This window comes from Phacochoerus africanus, chromosome 3 (assembly GCF_016906955.1).
Source record: "Phacochoerus africanus isolate WHEZ1 chromosome 3, ROS_Pafr_v1, whole genome shotgun sequence".
Classification (NCBI taxonomy): Eukaryota; Metazoa; Chordata; class Mammalia; order Artiodactyla; family Suidae; genus Phacochoerus; species Phacochoerus africanus.
In genome coordinates, this window is record NC_062546.1 from 203008625 (window position 1) to 203031054 (window position 22430).

The 22430-nt window shown below is 58.9% G+C and overlaps 1 protein-coding gene across 4 annotated transcripts in view; it reads left to right on the top strand.

Moving 5' to 3' along the window:
* Positions 1–1008: 1008 nt before the first annotated feature.
* RAMP1 (receptor activity modifying protein 1) overlaps positions 1009–22430 on the top strand; it is a 41994-nt gene continuing 20572 nt past the window's right edge. For 2 of the 4 annotated variants that reach the window (XM_047773910.1, XM_047773912.1), the window contains exons 1-2: positions 1009–1093; positions 15663–15801. In XM_047773910.1, coding sequence (XP_047629866.1) covers positions 1042–1093; positions 15663–15801 — 191 coding nt within the window. In that variant the 5' untranslated portion in view covers positions 1009–1041. Of the gene's footprint in view, positions 1094–13417; positions 13467–15662; positions 15802–22430 lie in introns of those variants that run through there. The other 2 variants (XM_047773908.1, XM_047773909.1) reach the window with 1 other exon arrangement.

A 22430-nucleotide genomic window follows, 5' to 3' on the forward strand; every position in this document is an offset into this window, starting at 1 on the left:
GGCCCAGATCTGGCCTGTTGCTGTGGCTGTGGTGCAGGCCGGCAGCTACAGCTCTGATTCAATCCTTAGCCTGGGAACTTCCATATGCAGCAGGTGTGGCCCTAAAATAAAAATCAAAAAACAAAAACAGAAGGCAGTACTGCAAGGCCAAACCCAGCCACTAGTAGAGCTTAGAGAGCCCAGGTCAGCTTGGCTCCGGGGCTGACGCCTCCCGAGTTTATGCCTCAGGTCCGACCCAGGCTGGGGAGGCCTGCTTAGGCTTCCCAGGGCCCTGGTGCGTGCGTCCCCCCAGGGAGCCCCGAGTCAGAACGACACCCAAGGCCCTCCCAGCCTCCTGCCTCTCACCACCCATCACCCTACGCAGCAGGCCCCCCAAAGAGCCCTCCGCCCTCCGGCCCCAGGAGCTTCGCTGTGCACCTTCCAGGCACCTCCGCCGCTGCGCCCACACCCACCCACCCTCATCCTCGGGCTCCTCACTGGCCCTGCGGCCTTTGAACACCGTGAGCCCCTGCGAGCGCCGGGGCTGGTTTTGTCCTCTCAGGACCCCAGGACCTGCACGTCGGGAGAAGCACAGGGGCAAGGGTGGCCTCGGCCTTTTGCCAAGCAGGCCCCCGCGGCCGGAGTGGGCTCTTGGACCTAAGGAGAGGGGGATGCTGCCGGGGCTGACAGCGAGAGGCCGGGTCTGGGAGACCCGCCGCTTCCGGAGCATCCGCGCGTCGCTTGCGGCGCCAGGCCTCCCCGCCGCAGCCGTCGTCCCCCCCACCCCCCGGGGGAAGGGTCCCGGAGACGCCACGCGCAGCCCCCTCGTCGCCGCGCTGTCAGGGCTCCTCGCCGAGGGTCGGGCCGCCTCCAGGCCTCGGCCCCCGCCCCCGCGCCCCGCCGGCAGGTGCAGGCGCGCCTGGCTTCCCCGCGGTCCGCGCTCCCGCCCCGCCCCGCCCCCGCCCCCGCGGGGCCGCCGCCGCCCGGCTCCCGCGCGCCGCCCCGCGGGCTCAGTCCTCGGCGGGGCGCGCGGCGGGCGGACTGGGCTCGGCTGCGCGCGCCATGGCCGGGAGCCTGCGCGGCCTCCCGCGGCGCGGCCTCTGGCTGCTGCTGGGTGAGTAGCGGGGTCCCCGCCGCCCCGGGGCCGCGGGCGGGGGCCGGGCGGGCGCCTCCCCGGGGCCAAGGGGCAGCCGAGGAGGCACCGCGGGATCGGGGTTCTGCGGGGCGTCGGCCGCTTCCCCGCCCCGCACGCCGGGGGCGCAGGCTCTGAGCCTGGGGGCAGGCACCTTGCAGATTCAGGATGTCGCCTTCGGCACCACGGGCCGTTTATCTAGAAGGTTAGCTAAAACTGAACCTCTGATTCTGTCACATGCAGCCGTTGCTGATGTGCAAATAACCCCCCTTTGCAGGTGTCCTTTGCAAAAGGAGGCCAGCTGTCCTCTTCGGGGACATTTCGACAGCTTTTGCTTGTTTGCTTGCTTGTCAACTGGCGCTTCTGGCTCCTCGAAATTCAAGGAGGGACTCTTGGTAGGGTAGCAGGACGTGCTGGGCTTTCTGCTTTGAGGCAGATCACAGACCGAAACCCAGTAGCTACAGGAACGGGTCCCGCCTTAGAAAAATTAGAGAAATTGTCATCTTCACTTCCCTGTCCTCGGTGTTTTTATAAAGAGCTAATCAGCCTTCCTAAACTGCTTTAACTATTGGTTGAATTTCATGTATTTACTTACCTTTTAATAAAAGTGAAAGAGGTCATTTAAAGTGGAAGAATCCAGGGGCCCTGGGAAGCTCCCCCCCCCCCAGGCATTGGTGGCGCTTGGGTCCTTGCTTCAGAGCAGGTGAAGGTGGTCAGAAGCACCTGGTGCACGAGTCCCCTGGGTGCAGGGGGGCCACCACACTTGAAGCTGCAGGAGAAGTGGCTCAAGGGGTCTGTGGCCTGTGGCCTGTCTGGGAAGAGAGGGGCTGCGGATGGGATGCCTGGGAGCCCTGCGACGCCCGTCTCGACCGGGAGTGTTGCTGGATCTGTAGAACCCCTTAGCATCTGCCTCAATAGCCTATAATCGGAACGCTGTTTTGGCTAACGCTGTGTGAAAAGCACAATCTTAGAATAATATTATTCTGTTCTTTTGCATTGGGAATCTATGGGCTTGACGTGAAACTTATTGTTTTAGTTTCCTAAGACGTGAACATTTCTATTTGCAAGTTGGAGGGCTGGGTTGGGTCATTTTTAAACATAAATAAATACATGCCCTTCCCTGGTGTCCAGGAGCTGCACCCTCCGTAGCTTGTCTAAATAAAACACTGTGTCATGAGCGCATATAAAACCTTCCTTGTTGACCAAGAAAATGGCAACATGTTCGGTGGAAGTTCAGAGTCCTATGATCTTACCATTATTCTGAGAGGTCTGGCTAATGTTCTGTCTTGGAAACATAAACTTTATGAGGTTATCAGTGAATTACTGTCGTTCGAGCCCAGCAGTAATTAGGATTTCAAGAGCACACAGTTTTCTTTCCGAGGGTTGGCATTAACCAAATCTCCTTGGTGATGAAGATTTTGCTGCCCAGAGTAGCAAGGTGGAATTTCTTGTTTTTCAGCAACCAGAAAAAAAGCGACATTTCCAGAGGATCCAGGGCTAGTCTCTGAGGACCTCATTGTAAGCTTCTGTTTTTACGAGCCCGCCTGCACTCAGGAGTCCTGGCTGAGCCCGTCTTATAGGAACTCAGCTGGCATCTTTCCTGGCATGAAGTGAGGGGGACGTTTCCTTGCAAGGCTACTGCATTTATTGAAATACATGACTTTATATAAATACAGGGTTAACTTTTTGGAACCAACTGGGACATGGCAAGAAATGCAACAGATGCAACTCTCTTTTGGATTGGCATGCCGTTTTGAGTCTAGAGGCAGTTTGAATCCTGGAGTCCACATCTGAAGGATTCTCCTTTGCTAATCAGCTCGGTGTGTGCCTCTACCCTCTTTCTGTGCATTTAGCTGCAGGGAGACATTTCCGGATTATCTTCCTTGCACAGGTGCCTGCCCGTCAGCCCCAGGCCAGGGTTGTTTACGTCCGCATCGGAAGTGGTGGTAGCAACATGTCAAGCTGGACTCCTTCCCTTCTAAGGCAAACAGCTAGCTGGGAAAGTCTGTTCCTCCTGATTTTCTTCCCCCAGAATGAAGCGGCGCCCCAGCTTCTACTCATTTAGAAGTGGTGTCAGCAGAGGGATGTGGGCGCCCCGTGTGGCATAAATCCCAGCAGAGATGCTGAGCCCCCAGTGGTGGAGCCCTGAGAGATTGGCAGCCAGCATCCCTCTCTTTGGGGCACAGAGCCTTCCTTTCCTGGTCCACCTGGCAGGTGGGCTCCCGCCTCTGTGCGCCCTGGCCCAGGCCTGCCTGCTCAGGGCAGGGCGGGAACTCAGGCTGGGCCGGCTGCTTTCTGCTGGAGCCTTGAGGGGAAGCCAACTCTTTCCTCTCAGCTGGCTGGATCTGAGTGTTGGGCTGCCAGATCCCATCCTGTGCCCCCAGGCTGCTGTGGGCGGGGGCACCTGTCCAAGACAGACAGACGGACAGAGTTCTCCTGACGCTTCCCAGCGCTTGGGTTGACCCCAAGAGGTGGACCTTTCAACCCTGTGACCCTGTGGTGTCTGAACCAGGTGTGTCTCTTTGCAGGACAGTGCCTGGTGGGGGGCAGATCTGGGGCCAGCGGGAACCTGCCCAAGAGCCTCTTTTTCTCCTGGGGACTCAGGGAAGACCTGGGGCGGGAGGTGCTGCGGCCGCTGGGAAGGGAGAGGAGCGGAGACGGGCCGGGGTGATGGCTGTGGCCTCCTGCACCTGTGCTGGCCCTGGGCCCACCTTGCTCTCCTGCGTCCTCCTGGCTGATGGAGACGGACGCGAAGCGAATGGGTCCTGCCCTCCCCACACACGGACACACACGGACACACAAGCACGGAGCCCTCGGAGGGATGTCTCCCCCCCACCCCCCACCCTGTGCCTCTCCCCCCAGGATGCTGGCCTTGGGCTGGGGACGTTTCTAGAGAACTCGTTTGTTCTTAGCCAGGAGGCTCCCAACCTCAACAAGAACTTATCCTTTGTAATATAAGGACGTTCTTGTCCATGGGGAAACTTTTTCCTCCTCGGATTGCTTGAGTTTAGTGTTGTCTCTGACATCCAAAGACACTGCTTCAGTCCCCCGTTGGGACACCGACTCTAAGCAGCTTCGTTGGTGCCGAGTCCATGGCCGGGCAGCGGGGGAGCCAGGGGTCCTGGGTCTGAGCATCACACCGCAGCCAGGCCTTCCCTGCTTGCCCCTCATCAGGCCTCACGGCATCTCCTTTGTGTCCCCAGTGGCCACACCCACCCTCCCAGGTGGCACTCCTGCCCGCGCTTCCGTGGGACTGGAGCCCAGAGAGCCCAGCCGTCCCCCCCTCCACTGGCCCACGGCCACTCTGCCCTCTGCCTGCAGTCCAGGCCCCGTGCAGGCAGCACCCCCTACAAGCCCTCCAGATAACTACATGGCCTCCAGGAAGCCGTTTGGGACCCCCTGGCCACCTCCCCTGGGGCAGGTCACCCTCCTCTGTGCCCCTCAGCCCTCCACACAGGCAGTGCCACCCTGTGTGCCTCGGTTGGACCCACGCCAGCCCACCTCGAGGCCCCTCCCGTGGGCATCTCCTACCTTCGCTGAGGTTTTGCTGGAAACCAAGGGGCCCAGGAGCAGAGGGACCCAGGCCAGCGCCCCGCTGTGCTCCCCAGGGCTCTGCGCCCCCACACCCAAGGGGCGCACGGGGGAGGGCTCTGAGCCAGGCCTCACCTGGGGGCAAGGGACAGCAATTTACCCAGCAAACGACAGATGTAACGCCTGCCACGGTGGCACGTACTCTGGCCAGTTGGCGACTGGAATGAAAGCAGTCCATGTGTCACATAGCAAACCCCACGTTATGGGAAGAGGCCTGAAAGGCATAGTCAGTGCGCAGAAACCTGGTGACGCCCCAGGTTGGTGCTCTCTGCTGGTGCCTTCGTTGCATCTAGAAGATTCCATGGATGCTTTTGTGAGAGGAGGGCTGGCGGCAGGCTGGGTGGATGAGCAGATACGGGAGCACTGGGGAAGCACTCACTCTTTCTCCCTGATACATAGCACGAGTGGGTCTTGTGGCCCTGGAATCGGGGTTCTAGGAGGTAGAGTCCAGGGGTGCTGCCCACACCTGCTGCTGGAGGCTGCCCCGTGCAGCCCCCACGCAATAAGGGTCCAGCACAAACCGCCCGTGGAGCCAAGGCTGAGGAGCCCGCCCCGGGGGAGCCACACGCATGAAGGGTGCTCTTTAGGCAGAAGGAACTAAGAGGGCCTTAATCAGGGCAGCGAGGGCCCTGATTTCGAGCCCCAAGGAGTTGGGAAGAGCGCTCCAGAGCACAGCAACACTTAGGCACACAGGTCTTGGTCCTTGGAACTTTCTGGAAGCTTTTGGGACAGAAGCCTGAGGGGGAGGAGGGCTTTGAGCCACAGCTGGTGCTGGAGGAGGGCCTGACCCTCTGGGCCAAGGGAACCCGCTCCAGTTTCACCGCAGGGGCAGCTCGGGACCTGAAGGGCATTAAACGTGCTGGTGAGACGGAACACGTGCTGTGAGGAGCCCCGGGCCGCTGCGCAGGAGGCCAGGCGCGGGAGCCAGGCGTGCGGGCCAGGGCGGAGGACCGAGCTGGAGGGAGGGGAGGGCTCCAGAGAGTTCCAGGCGCGGACGGTGGGCTTGGGTGTGAGAGATCAGAAGAATCGGGGCCAGCCAGGCACCCAGCAGGCAGGGACCGGGGAGCTGGGGCTTCCAGGAAATCACAGGGCCCCTGGTCAAATTCAGGGTCGGATAAACGACACACTGTCTTCGTCTCAAGCAGAGTCTGGGACAGACTCTTCTATCAACACATTTTTCTGTTAGTCTGACATTCACATGGAACCGGGCACCCTGTGTGTTTATTGCGAAAGCTGTGGCCCCTCCACAGCAGCCACGTCGGGTGACACGTCCCCCTCCAGGCTGGCGGGGAGGGAAGGCAGGTGGCGGGGTCGCGCGCGTGGAAGAGGTGACGGCTAGTGCAACCTGGAGAAGGAGCTCGGGGAAGCTGAGGGCCTATCCTGCTAGAGGCAGTTCTGTGCGACGGAGGAACTCCGGGCATCGGGGAGATGCCCAGGGGTCATGTGGGCAATGCCAGAGGGACCACGGCACCCACACAGGGCTGGCACGGGGGCCTCCAGCCCACTGAAGATGGGGCGTGGTGACCCAAGCAGCCGGTTCAAGAGAACTAGGCATGAGGGCAGTGGGTAGGGGCACCCCTTCCTGGGGCTTCCCGGTCTCTGGAGCATCGTTTCCAGGCGCCCCTGGTCCCGCACCTTTGGTGAGGCCCTAGGATGTGCTTCTCTGGTCCCTGTGCAGTTACACCCTTGCACCCCCATGCTGTGTATCAGAAAGATAGGCAAAAATAGGTTCCCGTAACAGGGGCGATGTTGAAGTTTCTTTTTATATATATATAAATTTTTAAAGTTTTTTATTACAGTTGATTTACAGTGTCCTGTCAATTTCTGCTGTACGACAAAGTGACCCAGTCATACATGCATATACATTCTTTTTCTCACTTTATCCTCCATCGTGCTCCATCGCAAGGGATTGGCTATAGTGCCATGTGCGGTAGAGCAGGGCCTCCTTGCTCATCCTCTCCAAAGGCAATAGTTGGCATCTACTAGCCCCAAACTCCCAGTCCTTCCCACTCCCTCCTCCCCTCCCTTGGCAACCACAAGTCTGTTCTCCAAGTCCATGAGTTTCTTTTCTGCGGAAAGGTTCATGTGGGCCATGTATTAGATTCCAGATATAAGTGATATTATAGGGTATTTGTTCTTCTCTTGAGTCTCTAGTTCCATCTGTGTTCCTGCAAATGGCATTATTTTATTCTTTTTTATGGCTGAGTAGTATTCCATTGTGTATACATACCACATCTTCTTAATCCAGTCATCTGTCAATGGGCATTTAGGTTGTTTCCATGCCTTGGCTATTGTGAATAGTGCCGCTGTGAACATAGGGGTGCATATATCTTTTTCAAAGAAAATTTTGTCCGGACAGATGCCGAAGAGTGGGATTGCTGGATCATATGGTAGTTCTATATGTAGTTTTCTAAGGTACCTCCATACTGTTCTCCATAGTGGTTGTACCACCTTACATTCCCACCACCAGTGCAGGAGGGTTCCCTTTTCTCCACACCCTCTTCAGCATTTGTTATTTGTGGACTTATTCATGATGGCCATTCTGACTGGTGTGAGGTGGTACCTCATGGTAGTTTTGATTTGCATTTCTCTACTAATTAGTGATGCTGAGCATTTTTTTTCATGTGCCTGTTGGTCATCTGAATGTCTTCTTTGGAGAATGTCTATTCAGGTCTTCTGCTCATTTTTCCATTGGGTTGTTTGTTTTTTGCTGTTGAATTGAATACGTTGTTTGTATGTTTTGGACATTAAGCTCTTGTTGGTTACATCATTTGCGACTATTTTCTCCCATTCCATGGGTTGTCTTTTTTTTTTTTTTTTTTTGGCTTATGGCTGCATCCGTGGCATATGGAGGTTCCCAGGCTAGGGGCCTAATCGGAGCTGTAGCTGCCAGCCTGCACCACAGCCACGGCAACACCAGATCCGAGCCACATCTGCGACCTACACCACAGCTCACGGCCATGCCAGATCCTTAACCCGCTGAGCAAGGCCAGGGATCGAAACCAAAACCTCATGGTTACTAGTCGGATTCGTTTCTGCTGCACCCCAATGGGAACTCCCCAAAGATTGCCTTTTTGGGTTGTTGGTTTGTTGTTTTTTTTTTTTTTTAATGATTTCCTTTGCTGTGCAAAATCTTGTAAGTTTGATTAGGTCCCATAGATTTAATTTTGGTTTTATTTCCATTGCCTTGGGAGACTGACCTAAGAAAACGTTTGTATGGTTGATGTCAGAGAATGTTTTGCCTGTGTTCTCTTCTAGGCGTTTTATGGTGTCTTGTCTTTGTGCAAGTCTTTAAGCCAATTTGAATTTATTTTCGTGCATGGCATGAGGGTGTGTTCTAGTTTCACTGATTTACATGCAGCTGTCCAGTTTTCCCATCACCAGTTGTTGAAGACACTTTTTCCCATTTCATATTCTTGCCTCCTTTGTCGAAGATTAATTGACCGTGGGCGTCTGGGTTTATTTCTGGGGTCTCTTCTCTGTTCCCTTGGTCTGTAGGTCTGTTTTGGCGCCAGTACCACACTGTCTTGACGACTGCAGCTTTGTAATATTGTCTGAGGTCTGGGAGAGTGATTCCTCCTGCTTGGCTTTTGTTCCTCAGGATTGCTTGGGTCTTTTATGGTTCCATATAAATTTTTTCATTGTTTGTTCTAGTTCTGTGAAAAATGTAATGGGTGATTTGGAAGGGATTGCTAAATCTGTAGATCACTTTGGGTAGTTTGGCCATTTTAACAATAATTCTTTCAATCCAGGAACATGGAATATCTTTCCATTTCTTTGAATCCTCTTAATTTCCTTGATGAATGTTTTATAGTTCTCAGCATATAAGTCTTTCACCTCCTTGGTCAGCTTTATTCCTAAGTATTTAATTGGTCAGCTTTATTCCTAAGTATTTAATTTTGGGGGGTGCAATTTTAAAAGATACTGTATTTTTATATTCCTTTTCTGATATTTCATTGTTAGTACACAGAAATGCACCCGATTTCTGAATGTTAATCTCATATCCTGCTCCTTGGGGTTTTCTACACATAGTATCATGTCATCTGCATACAGTGACAGTTTTACCTCTTCTCTTCCAATTTGGATACCTTTTACTTCTTTTGTTTGATTGCTGTGGCTAGGACTTCCAATTCTATGTTGAATAAAAGTGGTGAGAGCGGGCATCCTTATCTTGTTCCAGATTTTAGCAGGAAGGCTTTCAGCTTTTCTCCGTTGAGTATTATATTGATTGTGGGTTGGTCTTAAATGGATTTTATTGTGATAAGGTATATTTCCTCTATACCCAGTGTGGTAAGTGTTTTTATCATGAATGGATATTGGAAAGTTCGTTTCTAAAATCATGAAAACCCTTTGCTTTCCTCTGAGGGCGCCGGGTGCTCCTTAAGGACGCCAGTGATCTGAGTGGGAGCAGTGGGCCTGAGTCGGCTCTACCCGCCTGGTGGGAGGTGCTGGCCCCTGAGGCTCGGGGGACCTGCTGCTAACGGCAGAGGCAGCTCGGCCTTTGCCCTTGACCTCAGGCCTCCTTCAGCCCGTGCTCCTCTACCTGAGTCGTCCACGCACCCAACTCCCCAGACGCCTCCACCCCGCCAGGCATCAGTGATCTCACGGGACCCCCCTCTCCAGAGAGGCGCCTCCAGGCCATCACGGGGAGATGGCCCAGCTGGCTCGAGGGCCTCAAAGCCTCAGCAGATGTCAATCACCTGCAGGCATGGACCATCGAGGCTGCTTTCAGGGTCTCTGGGGTGAGGAGGTAGTGTCACCATTTCTCCCTTGTGTGCCGAGGCGAGCGTACCAGGGGTTACGTCCCAGCTCCGCCACGCCTGTGTGTCTGGGCTGTGTGACTCTGGGAAGGTTGCTTAACCTCTCTGGGCCTCTCTGGCCCTATTTGTAAAATGAGAGAATGGTAATACCTGCCCTATTGGTTATTTGCAAGGCCTAAATACCCTGATGCCCTTAGCGCGCTCAGCGCGGGACCTGGCCACGTGGGCTGTGGCTGTCCCCACCCTCGACGGGGCTTTCCCAGCATGTGGCAGTGCGAAGGGAAACAGCGGGCCTTCTGGAATCCGTGTAGAACCCATCTAGAACCTGCTCCTCATCTGTCCCTTTATACCCAACTTGCTTCCAAAAAGGGTGGCTCCTGATAGGGGCACATATACTATAAGGCACCCAAATATGGTCTGGTGTCACTTCACACGGTACCGACCGAAACCCTCCAAGAGAGGGGGAATTAGCAGGGTACCTAACGATGGAGAAAAAAACCATCTCACAGGGCGCTGGCTGAGGCAAGGTGGAGGCGCAAACCACACGGAGCTTTCTGGAAGCCAGAGCAGACCTGGCCGGGACGCGGCGTCCCCTGGCAGGTCTGCTTCTCCAGTGGTTGCCCAGAAGCCTGGAGGGCAGGCGCTGTGTGGAGGAGGCCGGGCTCCGAGGTCCCGAGGTCCCGGTGGAGGGTTCCTAGCGGCGCAGCGCTCTGACCTGGGCAGGCGGAGGAAAGGATGGTTCACTGGGCCTTGAGGGTTGAGTAGGCGTTTTTACTGGACACAATTTTCGTGTTTTCACGTTGTCATGGCGTTTTTATTTTCTTTTTCCAGAACAGACAGAAAAGCTGAAGGTAACATGTTCCAACCAAATTCTGCTTACGTCATGCCCTGGGGAATTTAGTGACAGGCCAGGCATGTAGCTTCCTGGGGAGGTGGCTCCCGGGTGGCTGTAACCAGGGGGTTCCTGGAGGCGGGTGGTTTTCACCCTGCTGGCCCAGCGGGACGAGCGGAAAGTGATGGGACAAGAACGTGCAGAGCAAGGCTTCTTCCGACGGCTGTCAGGAAGAAGGGCTGGACAGACGACAGACATGAAATTTTAGAAATTACATTTTTTAACTTGTGGACAATATAGACGGGCATCAGGCAGAAAATAATGACCACATGTAATCACACCCCTCGGAGGTAACCGCTCTTGACGCCGCCTTCAGATTTATGGCGTTTACTCGGTATAATCGACCTAAACTGGATGTTTGACGTGTACGATTCTGGCAGATGTGTACACCCACGTGGCCCTGAGCGTGCGTATCCACCACCTCCGCAGATGCCCCGAGCCTCTTGTCACATCTCCCTGCAGCCCCCCGAGCCTCCATCACCCCTGCTGGGTCCTGGGGTGGGGCCTGAGCGTCCTGTGAGAGGCTAAGGGCCGCTCAGGTTGAAGGTGTGCAGACAGGCCTCCCTCTTCCAGAGGTGGGGTTGATTCCACGACCACGTCTTCTGGAAACCAGCCCGCCTGGTGCGAGAGGCCCGCGGTTCATGGGTAAAGAAACTGTGGCTGAGAAGAGAAGAGGCCTCCTCTGGGCTCCGCCTGGGAGGTCACACCGCGTGCCGGGGCCCCTGGAGGCTCACTGACGCCGCGGGGAGGCTCTGAACTCAGCCCCCAGCAGGTGCGCTTCCCACGGCCCACCCGCACTGTGCCCCAGCTCGGGAGGACCATGCAGGTGCATCTCTGCAGCAGGGGTAACGGGCCCTTCCTGGCAGATGGGCAGCCTCGGGCCCAGGGCCTGTCTGTCCCCCTCCCCGTCCCTCCTGGCCTCAGAAACCCAAGTGCCCCAGAGCCCCGAGGTCCCTGTTGTTCTGGCCCCGGCCCTGCCTGAGGGATCTCCCTGCCATGCCTCCCCCATCAGGGGCCTTTTCCTGCCGTTTCTCTGAGCTCCCGAGGCCCGCGGGGCCCCCAGCGCGATGCCGTCACAGATGCAGGAAGGTCCTGCCCCGACTCGCCCAGCCGTGCCCTCCGCCTCTGAGGGATGCCAGTTATGAATGAATCACCTGCAGTCACGCGGGGATGGCGCCCAGCCAGCCCCAAGCAGCTGCTTTTCAAACCTTTGGCACTTTTGGCAGCTGGTTTTAAGACCTTTGGCGCTTTCATTCCATTTTAAAACCATAACGTTGCCGCTCTTTCCAATGAAAGAAACCACGTCAGGCTCCTTTTCTTAAAACATCTCAGTGTCCTTCTCCTGTCCTTCGAAATGCAGGTGGTGTGTCCCAATTCACCGAGCGGCCGGCCCAGCCTCATCGCAGTTGCAGACAAAGCAACGAACAGCTGGGCTCTGGGCTCCCCCAGGGCAGGAAGGAAGGGCCGTGGGCTGGCGGTGGGCGCTGTCCCCAAGGCGCAGGGGTCCTCCTGCCCTAGGAAGACAGGCAGTGGCCCATGGAGAAAGGGGAGCTGCCCCCCCCGGGGACCAGGCCAGGTCAAGGCCCAGGGCAGGGGTCGCTCAGATGAGGGAGGCCGAGCGTGACGGCTGAGGCCCCAGCAAGCTGGGGGTGGGACAGGTGGCTGCTGTCACCTGCCTGGAGGACAGCAGGAGGAGCCCGACTGGACACAGCAGGGGGCCCTTCCCAGGAGGAAGTGTGGCCTGGGGACATCCCCCCCACCCCCCAGCCCATCCCAACCTGACCCTTGGCCTTGGGCCCTGACACTCCTGTGCTGGCTCTGGGGACCATTGTGGCCTCTGCTTCCCCGACCCTCAGGACTCGGGAGCCCCCAGCGCCCTCGTATAAGATCCCTCCTATGTCCACACCCGCCCGGCTGCTTTCTTTTTCTTTTTTTTTTTTTTTTAATTATTTATTATTATTTTTTTTCCCACTGTACAGCAAGGGGGTCAGGTTATCCTTACATGTATACATTACAATTACATTTTTCCCCCAGCCTTTCTTCTGTTGCAACATGAGTATCTAGACAAAGTTCTCAATGCTATTCAGCAGGATCTCCTTGTAAATCTATTCTAAGTTGTGTCTGATAAGCCCCAGCTCCCGATCCCTCCCACTCCCTCCCCCTCCCATCAGGCAGCCACAAGTCTCTTCTCCAAGTCCATGACCGGCTGCTTTCTGAGTGCCCGGAGCCCTGGCACAGGTGTGCGTGTACCCTCGTCCGCCCCGAGCAGCCTTTCCAGGGCAGGAGGGGAGCCTGCCAGCTTCCCGACCCTCCTCGGACCCGGCTCCAGTCCCACGCAGCACATTGCTGAGAAAGCTGGGTGTCGCCGCCTCGTCCCGTGGCAGATGTTAACGTGCAGAGCTGCTGGGTGTCAGCAGGGCGGATGCCCCGGGAGCCAGAAGAGTGGGCGACAAGAGGGCGGCAAAAACGTTCTGAGAAAAGAAGCTTCTAGGGCCCTTCACGAGCCACTAAAGGCAGAAGGGGGGGGCGGGGGGGGGGGGGGGGGAAACAGGCCGAATCTGGGCCTGGGCTTGGCCGGGAAAGGCGTCCAGGGGGAGCAGCAAGGCGCGGGGGCAGGCAGAGAATGAGGCTGAGGCCCTGCCCTGAGTGGGTGTCTGCACCCTCCGGAGCCACCCGTGACCCCTGGTGCTTTAGGCCTACACGCGTGGGCCTGCTTGGGTGCGTCTTGATGGGGTGGGTGTTAGGAGCAGCCCTTCCCCCCAGCTGGGCCTTCGTGTGGACGCTGTGGGGGATGCACTGGGGCTGTTGGGAGGTGGGTGGCCTCCGATGGGTACAGAGGTCCCTCTCCTGCCCCCTGAGCAGCCTGGGAGCCTTGCTGCTGCCACCCGGGGGGCGCCCTTCCCAGGGTGTCAGGGTGGTGGGCCCTGCTCCCCGCTGCCCGTGGGCATCTTCTGGGGGCTCCTTCCGGGAGCTTCCCGCCTCACCAGCCTTTCATCTCCCCTGCCCCCACCCACCTTACCCCCAGATTCTCAGGCTAGAAACCCCGGGGTCCCCCCTGGCTGGCCAGCTTCCAAGGCAATGGGCACAGGACCGGGCACCTCCGCTCCGCCAGGTAAAGCGCCAGGCTTTGTCCAGCTCTGCTGCGGCCCCTCCTCGCTGCCCACGTGCCCTGGCGTTCCTCGCCTTTGGGTTTTATTTTTAATTAATCACAGAGTTGTCCTTCCACTGCTATGAAGTGTCATCGTGCTAGCTTGGCGCCCCATCAGGGTGTGTCCAGCCTGGAGCCTGTCGCTTAAATTAGGTCAATGGACAGGCTAGCCCCCAGCCCTGTCGCCTGCCTGCTGGGATCCCCGGGCCTTGGGGACCCTGGAATGAGTGCGGATCTCCCACAGCCCCGATCCCCCACCCCCCCACCCTGGGCAGAGGCCTCATCACATGCCTCTCGGGACTCGCCCCTCCCTCTGAGCAGAGTCCTCCCCGACCCCGAGGCTCTGACCCCACACGGGCCTGTGTGGTTGCATGTTTGTCACCGGCCACCCGTCCCCTTTCTGAGAATCACCAGTGCCGGGAGGGAACAGCTCTTGCCCATGGGACATCCTGGCCTGGCTTCCAGAAGCACAGGTTCTGGGGGGCGGGGGGCAGTGAGCGCCCTGTCGGCTCAGGGGTCACACACCAGCACCCTCACCTAGGACTCCAGAAGGGGCAGGGCGCTCCCCCTGCCTGCAAGTGCCCCCCCCCCACCCCGTGCCCTCCTCCCGCCCCCAGGGGCACTCCGCTCTTCACTGTCGTTCAAGGCAGCTGTGGGTTCTGTTACCTGGAACCCTGTCCCAAGTGGACACGCCTTCCTCTGAGGGCCAGTCGTCAGCTCTGCCTCTGCCGGGGCCTCAGCTGCTCATTTGGCACCGCGTTCTACCCAACTGTGGGCCGAGTCAGAGCCCTGGTCTGGTGTGTGACTCATTCATCTACCCACCCATCCACCTGCCCACCCAGCCACCCACCCACCCATCTACCCGTTCATCTGTCCATCCGTCCATCCATCCACCCGTCCAGCTACCTGCTTATTCACCCAGCCAGCCAGCCACCCGTCTACCCACCCGTCCCCCATCCAGTCACTACTGAGCCCCTGGAGTTGGACTCCAGATGGCCCTTGGCCGCCTCTCCGCCCACTCCCCACCCTCCCTCCCCTGCTGCCCCCTCCCCCCAGGTCTGCAGCCCAGGGCAGGGCAGGCCTTCTGCCGCTCTTCCCCGCTTCCTGCCCCGATCCCTGGTCTCGAGCCTCTGGGCTGGCAGCCGGCTGAGGGCAGGGCCCCAGGGAGGCAAAGCTAGTTCCGTTCGGTCTACGCCACTCCTGGGGCTGGGACCTTGTGCCTGTTTCCAAGCCCTGAAGCCTCAGTTTCCTCACCTGTAAATTGATGATCACAAAAGGACCCACTTTCCGGGTGGCCGCTGCCTGCGCAGAGAGCGCAGGCAGCGCGTGGAGGGAGGACGGACGGAGCGTGAGCAGAGCGTGAGCCTGGCAGGTGCTGGCGTGCCAGTTCCTCCGCATTTTCCTCTTGGAAGATGGGGCCCGAGAGGGAGGAGCGCGAGGGGCTGAGGGCCCTGCCCCCTTGAGTGCACTCCCCCTACCAGGCGCCAGGGCCTCAAGTGGCAGCTTGCTGTCCATGTGTCCCCGAGGCCCCCAAGGAGTCCAGGAATTCCCGGTGCAGCCCATTCCCCATAACCCCATAACCGCTTGTCAGCCTGGTTTATAACTGGCGGACACCCTGATACAGGGATGTGAGCCCCGGGGGTGCAGCCCATCCCCCACGTGCCAGGGGAGGGGGTCAGCAGGGGCGCTCAGGCCCCCCTGCCGCCCTCCCAGGGGCAGCCCCGAGGGTGAGGAGCCTGGGTCCCTCCCAGCAAGTTGGTTTCTGTGTCTGTGCAGAGGAGGCCTGGGGACCCCAGCAGGGGTGCCATGAGGATGAGACAGTGTCACACCTGTGCCTGGGACAAGAGGACGGGTAATCCCACCTGTTGCTCTGGCCTGGCTCCCACAGAGCCCAGGGAGGTGTCAGCCCCATCGTTAGCAGGCAGGGCCTTTGCTGGGACCAGAAACACTGCTGGATGATCCAGTTGGAGCCCTAGAGGCCCGCTCCAGGGACCAGTCAGAGCCCCCAGGGGCAGGCGGGGGCTCCCTGGCAGGGGTGCGAGCCCCCGTGGATGTGGGCTGTGGCTGGAAGAGCCCCTAACTCGTGGGGAGGATGGGGGGAGGGCAGGATCCCGGCAAGACCAGAGGGGGACCTGACCGTCGTCGGGGCTCTCATTGCAGTGAATCACCTCTTCTTGGCCACCGCCTGCCAGGACGCTGACCACGCCGCCCTCCTCCAGAAGTACTGCCTCCCCCAGTTCCAGGTGGACATGGAGGCCATCGGGAAGGCGCTGTGGTGCGACTGGGACAAGACCATCGGGTGAGTCCCCGGCGTCCCCAGGGGCAGGGAGGCCGGGGCGGTGAGCAGTTCTTCCCTGACGTCCAGGGTGGTGGCTGTGGCCGTGGGCGGGGGACAGGGTGAGGCGAAGGAGGGTGCCAGTGCCAGGGCAGTGTGGCCAGTGAGCAGGGGGAGGCCGTGTCCGGGGTGACCTGAATCGAGGTGGCTGGTGGGGCCTTGTGCAGAGGGGCCAAGGAGGCGTCCCCCTGGGATGCCTGTGGCCTGTCTGAGAGCAGGTGTCAGGGGGACACAGGTCTAGTGCCCAGGGCCCGAGTCCCTGTGACGGGAGCTCCAGGATGTCCCTGCCGCTCCCCCCAAGCCTCGTGATCAGGCCAAGGCTGGCCCACACTCCCCGCTGAGCACAGCTCGGCTGCGCCCTTTCTTCCAGCCCCACAGGGCTCATCACTGTCCCCCCTCAGCCGGCCGCTCAGCACCTCCCACCCCAGGCCTGGCTCCTGCATCTTCTGGAACAGCAACCCCACCAGAACTTGGCGTGTCTGCAGTCAATATTCTAGGCTGGGTTTCTGCTTCAGTGTTGAGGGCCTGGGGGCACCTGGGGCTCCAGTGGGCAAGTTAAGGCAAAGAGAAATACCCCTGGGCCTGAAGTACCAGGCTGGTGGCCGACCCTGCCAGGCACGCAGGTCCACAGAGGGTGGGTGTTTCCAGCCCCGGCTCAGCTCCAACATCCTGGTCCAGACCTGCACCTGGGTTTACAGTATGGGGCGGGGGACACCAGGAGCTGGGGGTGCCTGCTTCCCTCTCCTCCAGGGCCTTTGGGAGGGGCTCAGCCCTCCCCTTCCCCTTCCCTGCCGCCTCTTCCCAGACATCAGGGTCTCCTTTGCTGAGCTGAGAAATCAATCAGGGGGAGCAGACTGCTAAAAACCAGGAGAGCCCGTCTTTGGGCTAATTGGCCTTCTGCCTGGGCCTCGTGACTTGTGCTGAAAGATCTCGTGCTATTAAGATGCAGGAAAGACACTGCAGGGGTTGCCTGGAGAAGTGGCACCTTCTGCTCCCCCTGCCACCTCCCTCACCCCCCCCACCTCCCACTTACCGCCCCCGGCCCCCCACCCCATTTCCTGCTCTGGGCAAGTGGTTCATGTGGATGGATTCCAAGCCGGTGGCCTAGCAGAGGAGGTGATGCTCCGTCACTAGAGACGAGGCCACCGCGGGTGGTTTCTGACAGCGCTGAGGGTGCGAACAGGAGTAATTATCACTTTGGGCCACAGGGTTTGCCAGCATCCAGCTGAGCCTCGTGGGGTTATAGCTGGAAATAGACGTGGGGGAGGCTGGGGGGAGGGAGGATTGCTAGGAAATGTTTTTATTCAGAAAGAAAATCAAGGTGTTCCCGTTGTGGCCCAGCGGGTTAAGAACCCGACTCGTATCCATGAGGACGCGAGTTCGCTCCCTGAGTTCAGGATCCTTCAGTGGGTTAAGGATCCAGCGTTGCCACAAGCGGCAGCGTAGGTTGCAGAGGCAGCTGGATGTTGCTGAGGCTGTGGTGTAGGCCAGCAGTGCCAGCTCCACCTCAACCGCTAGCCCGGGAACTTCCCTATGCCGCAGGTGGGGCTGGAAAAAGAAAAACAAAAGAAAAAAGAAGAGAAAGAACATCAAGGTCAGTGAGGGAGGAAGAAGCGAAAGGCCTCATCCCAAGAGCATCCCAGCAGGGCACCGGGGCAGCCAGCCTCGGGGGCTGTGGTTGGCAGAACAGCGGTCCCCAGCCTGCCCCGTCCTGGTCCCTGGGACCTGGGGATATGTTCCATTCCTTGGCGATGGGGAAGAAGACTGCTGGCCCGGTGACCCGGGATGGGGAGATGGCCCGGCTTATCTGGGCGGGTCCAGCCCCATTCCAAGGGTCCGTGTATTGTCCCAGCCGTGGCAGTGACAGCGCCTTCAGATCCACATCTGTGTCCTTTTGACATGCCCCTCCCCCATCCTTCCGGGGGTGGGGGGGGGCACTTCCTTCCCTTCCAGCACCAGGAGACATTCCAGGCTCATCGTGTGCATTTTCGGCCCCAGCCCTGGAATCAGCCATTTCTCCAAGTAGCCTTGGTTCTTTTTACTAAAGAATGGGGCCCAGGGAGTTCCCTGGTGGTCCAGTGGTTAGGATGCAGTGCTTTCACCGCTGCCGTGAACATCCATAGGGTTCAACCCCTGATCTGGGAACTGAGATCCTGCATCAAGCCTGCACAACATAGCCCCCCCCAAAAAAAAAAATAAAAAAATAAAGTGGTGCTCAGAGGCCAAGATAAACACGCACATATATTCCTGCCATGGATTTTGATGTAACCAATGAAACCACGCAAACACGAGAAGAAAAAACCCGGAGCATCCTCTTTAACTGCGCTATAGAGAAAGGCCGTGTGTAGCAATATTTATTTCAAGGACGTGGCTTACGTGACAGTGGGGTCTGGCGAGTCTGGAATCTTCAGGGCAGCTGCAGCTGGAGTCTGGGGCAGAGCCCGTGCTGGGGCTTGAGGCAGAATTTCCTGACTTGCTCAGGGCCCTTCAGCGGAAGACGAGGCCCCACCCACGGCATCACAAGAATAATCCCCTTTACTTTTGCCAGCTGGTGGTAGCCGTGACCACACCTCCCAAACACCCCAGCAACGCCTCGGTTAGTGTTTGGTTGAGTGACGGGGGACTCGAGCCTGGGCAGGCTGACACCGAGAGCTGACCACCATGCTGGGGCCGGGTGGGCACGGTCCTCGGGGCTGGGTTCAGAGGAGTGTCCCCCCGCCACGCGCCCACTGCTGTGCGACGAGGCGCTTCGGTTATGCATGTACACGCATCCACTCTTTTTCAGATTCTTTTCCCATCTGGGTTATCACGGAATATTGGGTGGGGTTCCCTGGGCTACACAGCAGGCTTTGCTATTAAGCTAGCATTACTGACCGCTACCTGCGTGCTGGGCCAGCACTGGACATTCGTGTCCTCGCTTGAGTAGGCGGCGACTCAGGAGGAGGAAGAACTATTATAGTGCCCCCTCCCCACCCCCATCTCACGTGTGCCCAGGCTTACCGCTAGTAAAGGGCTCTTAGAGTCCAAAGTCCAGCTCTTGACACTCCTTGAGGGCACGAGGGGGCTCCTTCCGGAATCGGGGGTGTGGGGATGCTTTGGGAGGTGGCTGCTGGCCTGCAGTGGCTGTCTCTGCCCCTGCCAACATCCAGCAGGTGTGGTGAGGTCCATGTGCATTGGATACCAAGCCTGGTGCCCAAGTCAAGGAAGGCTTTCCAGGGTCTCCTGCAACGGTGGGAGTCTGAGGGGTCTTGGGTACACAAGCTTGTCCAAAGGACCGGGTGGAAGGAGGCAAAAAGAGGGACCCAGAAAGAAGGCTAAGCACAGTGAGGGGTGGGCACAGTGTGCTGCAGGAGAGCAGGACCCCAAGCGGGAGGCCAGGAGGCAGAGGGCCAGACAGTGGGCTGGTTCAGGGAAGTCTCCTGGGGCTGGCGGACTGTGAGCCAGGCAGACATCTGGCAAAGGGCCCAGGTGCTGGGAAGGACCCCTCCCCAAGCCAAGCACAGCTAATGCTGTGTGTGAGTCAAAGGCATAGCCCATGGAGCATCTTGGGTAGGTGCTGAGGTCTAGGCTTCAGGGCTGACATGAAGCTGAGGGCAGGAAACCTCAAAAGCCGGAGTGCCTAGTGCCTGCTGCTGGAAGTCACAGCTGTCCCAGGGTATGGGCTAGTCCTTCAGGCAGCCCTGATTTGACAGAAGGAAGCTTCTGGGCTCCTTAAAATCAGAGGAGACTCAGTTTAAAATAGCTGCAAGTCAAAGGCACCAAGTGACAGGGATGCACGTCAGCCAGCCGGCCTTCTGTAGGACTCATGCTCCAGGACAAATGGGTAGGGACCCCACCGCGGCGCCAGGCCTGCTCCAGCTGGCTGGCTGGCTCTCAGTCCCGGCTTGGTTCCACCTCCTGCATCAGCTCAGACGGAGGGCAGGCCCAGCAGCAGCCCCACATCCCCTGGGACACGGGATGAAGTGTTGGGTTCTTTTCAGAGGACCTCTCAGCCATGCTGTGCATGATCAGAGATAGAAATTTCTCGAGTGAAAGAAAAGGCCTGGTGACACGTTCCACCCAGAGGACAGCAGGCATTCACGAGCGTCCTTAGGTGGGACTGTGGCAGCTGCCCATCAGGTTGTGTTTAAACTGTGCAGGTGTCTCTCGCCGGCAGCCCCACCGTGACCCCAGACTGTGACCCTGCGTCCTCCGTCGTGAGAATGGCTCAGGGGTCACTCCTGCGTCCCTCCATGTTTGAGGATGTTGGGGTGGGAGTGGGGGGTCAGATTCCACAGCGCTCTGACCTGTCACCATACCAGGTCCCCACAAGGCCGATGGGCTCAGAAGGGCAGCCCCCCCACCCTGTGCCAGGCCAAGTTCACCGTGTCCCAGAGGTCAGCCCGTTCACTATAGCCCTGGGTCACTAATGGCAGTTTAACAGGGTTTCACCTATTAACTGGGAATGCAATCTCATTTAGGAAGCTATAGAGGCCATGGAAAAATTGTGTCATCAGAAACTCATTTCCAGAGACCTCCCTGTGGGTCTTGGTGGGGGAGGGAGAGGAATCTGGAACATTCAGAGGTCAAGTAGGAAAGGGTTGGTAATAAAGTGACTGCATGTTGGTTTTCTCCCCAAGACAAGAAACGGGGGTGGCCTTAGGGGAGTGGGAGGCCGCCCCTCCTCTCCTTCCCGCACAGCTTCAGGCACAGAGGCGTTGTCTGGGCCAGGGAGGGTGTCGAAGGGGGTCAGAGGTGACCCAGGGGGACGTGGCACCCCACTCCACGATTGGTCACCAGCGAACCCTGTCCCCCTGCACCCATCCTGCACATCCTGACCGCGTCTGCCTCTGTGCACAGCAGCCTCGGGGCCCCAGGGGACCAGGGCTCCAGGGCCTGCTCCCCGGGTGCCCTCCCTGCCGTGCTGACCCCGTGCTGGGCCGTGAGAGCCCTCCAGCTGCCCTGAGCCACAGCCCCACCATGAGGAGGGGTCTCTGGCCTGGGAAGGAGGGAGCAGCCCAGCGAATTAAGTGAAGGCCAGTTTCCCAAAGCCCCCACCCCCACAGCCTCCCCACAGAACCTTCTGGAAGGCCAGCTCCCAGTGGAGGAGTGCGCTGTGCGCCCCCACCACCTGGCAGCACCAGGTCTGATGTGAGTTGGGGTCTCCGGAGGCCTGGGAGGCCCCTGCGCCCCCATCTCAGGAGCTCAGCAGCAGCTGCGCTGGGGGCAGATGCGGGGGAGGGTGGGGCCGGATGGGGGCAGGGCGGGGTGTGCTGGAGGGGGACGGCAGGCTGGTCCTGGGCTCTGTGCCCCCTGCCCCCGCCAGCTGTGCTCCTCGAGGTGAGCTGGAGGGGCAGGGGGGCTCGGAAAGCTCCCAGGAAAATGCACCTGCAGAAGCAACAAACAAGGACCCCTTGTCGGGGAGGCAGGAGGGGGCAGGGACTGGACCATCTTTACCTTCGTCTCCACTGTCGCCCGCACTCCCCCTCCCCCCGCAGAGGACAGACACACGTCCCCAGACCCAGGGGTAACGGAGTGCTGAACACACGTCCCCAGACCCAGGGGTAACGGAGTGCTGCGCCTGGCACCCCGCCTGGCGTGACGTCTTTTTCCATCAAGCCGTTAGCTGCCCTGTTGCGCAATCTCCTGGGCTGGCGGATGAAACCAGGCCTGTGTCAGAACCTAGAAGGTCTGACGCCGGACGACACTAAGCAGATCCGGAGAGCAGGAGGGCAGGCAGATGGAACTCGTCCGGTGACAGGGGCTCCCAGCACCCCGGCCTCCCCCTCCAACACACTGCTGTGACCCCCTTCCCCTCCACCCTGGGGAACCCCAGGACGGCCCAGGTCCTGGCCGTCCAGGCAGATGGGCCAGGCTTGCTGCCCTGGGCGGCCTGGGGCTGTGCGCACTCGGGAGGGGCAGGGCAGGCCCCTGGTGGGAGAGGGATGAGAGCGCCCGAGAGGATGGTGGTGGCGGCGGGCTCTGGGGGGCAGCCACTCGTGTGGGGGGCTCCTGGATGGGGGTGTCACAGCAGACGTCCCTCCCTCATGCCGGCCTTCGCCCCAGCACTCGTCCAGCCCCGCACAGCCCCCGAAGCCTGTTATGGGGTCTCCCAGGACCCCTCCACTCATCAGGCATTTGGTGGGTGGCCTTGTCTTGAACACACTTGGGGTCCACTGATGGAGGGGCTCCAGGAGCTGAGCCCAGCAGCGTCCCCCCGCCCCCAGCATGGTTCGAGGTCAGCTCTCTCCCCAGGTGTCCTGTACAGGACTTCAGCCCCGGACACCTGTGCGCAGCGTGCCCGTGGGACACACTCAGGTCTGAGGTCCTTCTTCTCCAGCTTCTGGTCGTAGAAATGGAGACCCCACCTTCTTAACCACACACGCCTTTTGGGTAGCAGGGAGGCGACTCTACCCTCCCTGCCCAGGGTGGGTGGGGAGGCAGCCTGGGCCGAGGGCAAGAAGACGGAGCTAACACGTCCCGGTGGAGCCATTTCCAGGTTGTTTTTTTTTTTTGTCTTTTGTCTTTTTTTGTTGTTGTTGTTGTTGCTATTTCTTTGGGCCGCTCCCGCTGCATATGGAGGTTCCCAGGCTAGGGGTCAAATCGGAGCTGTA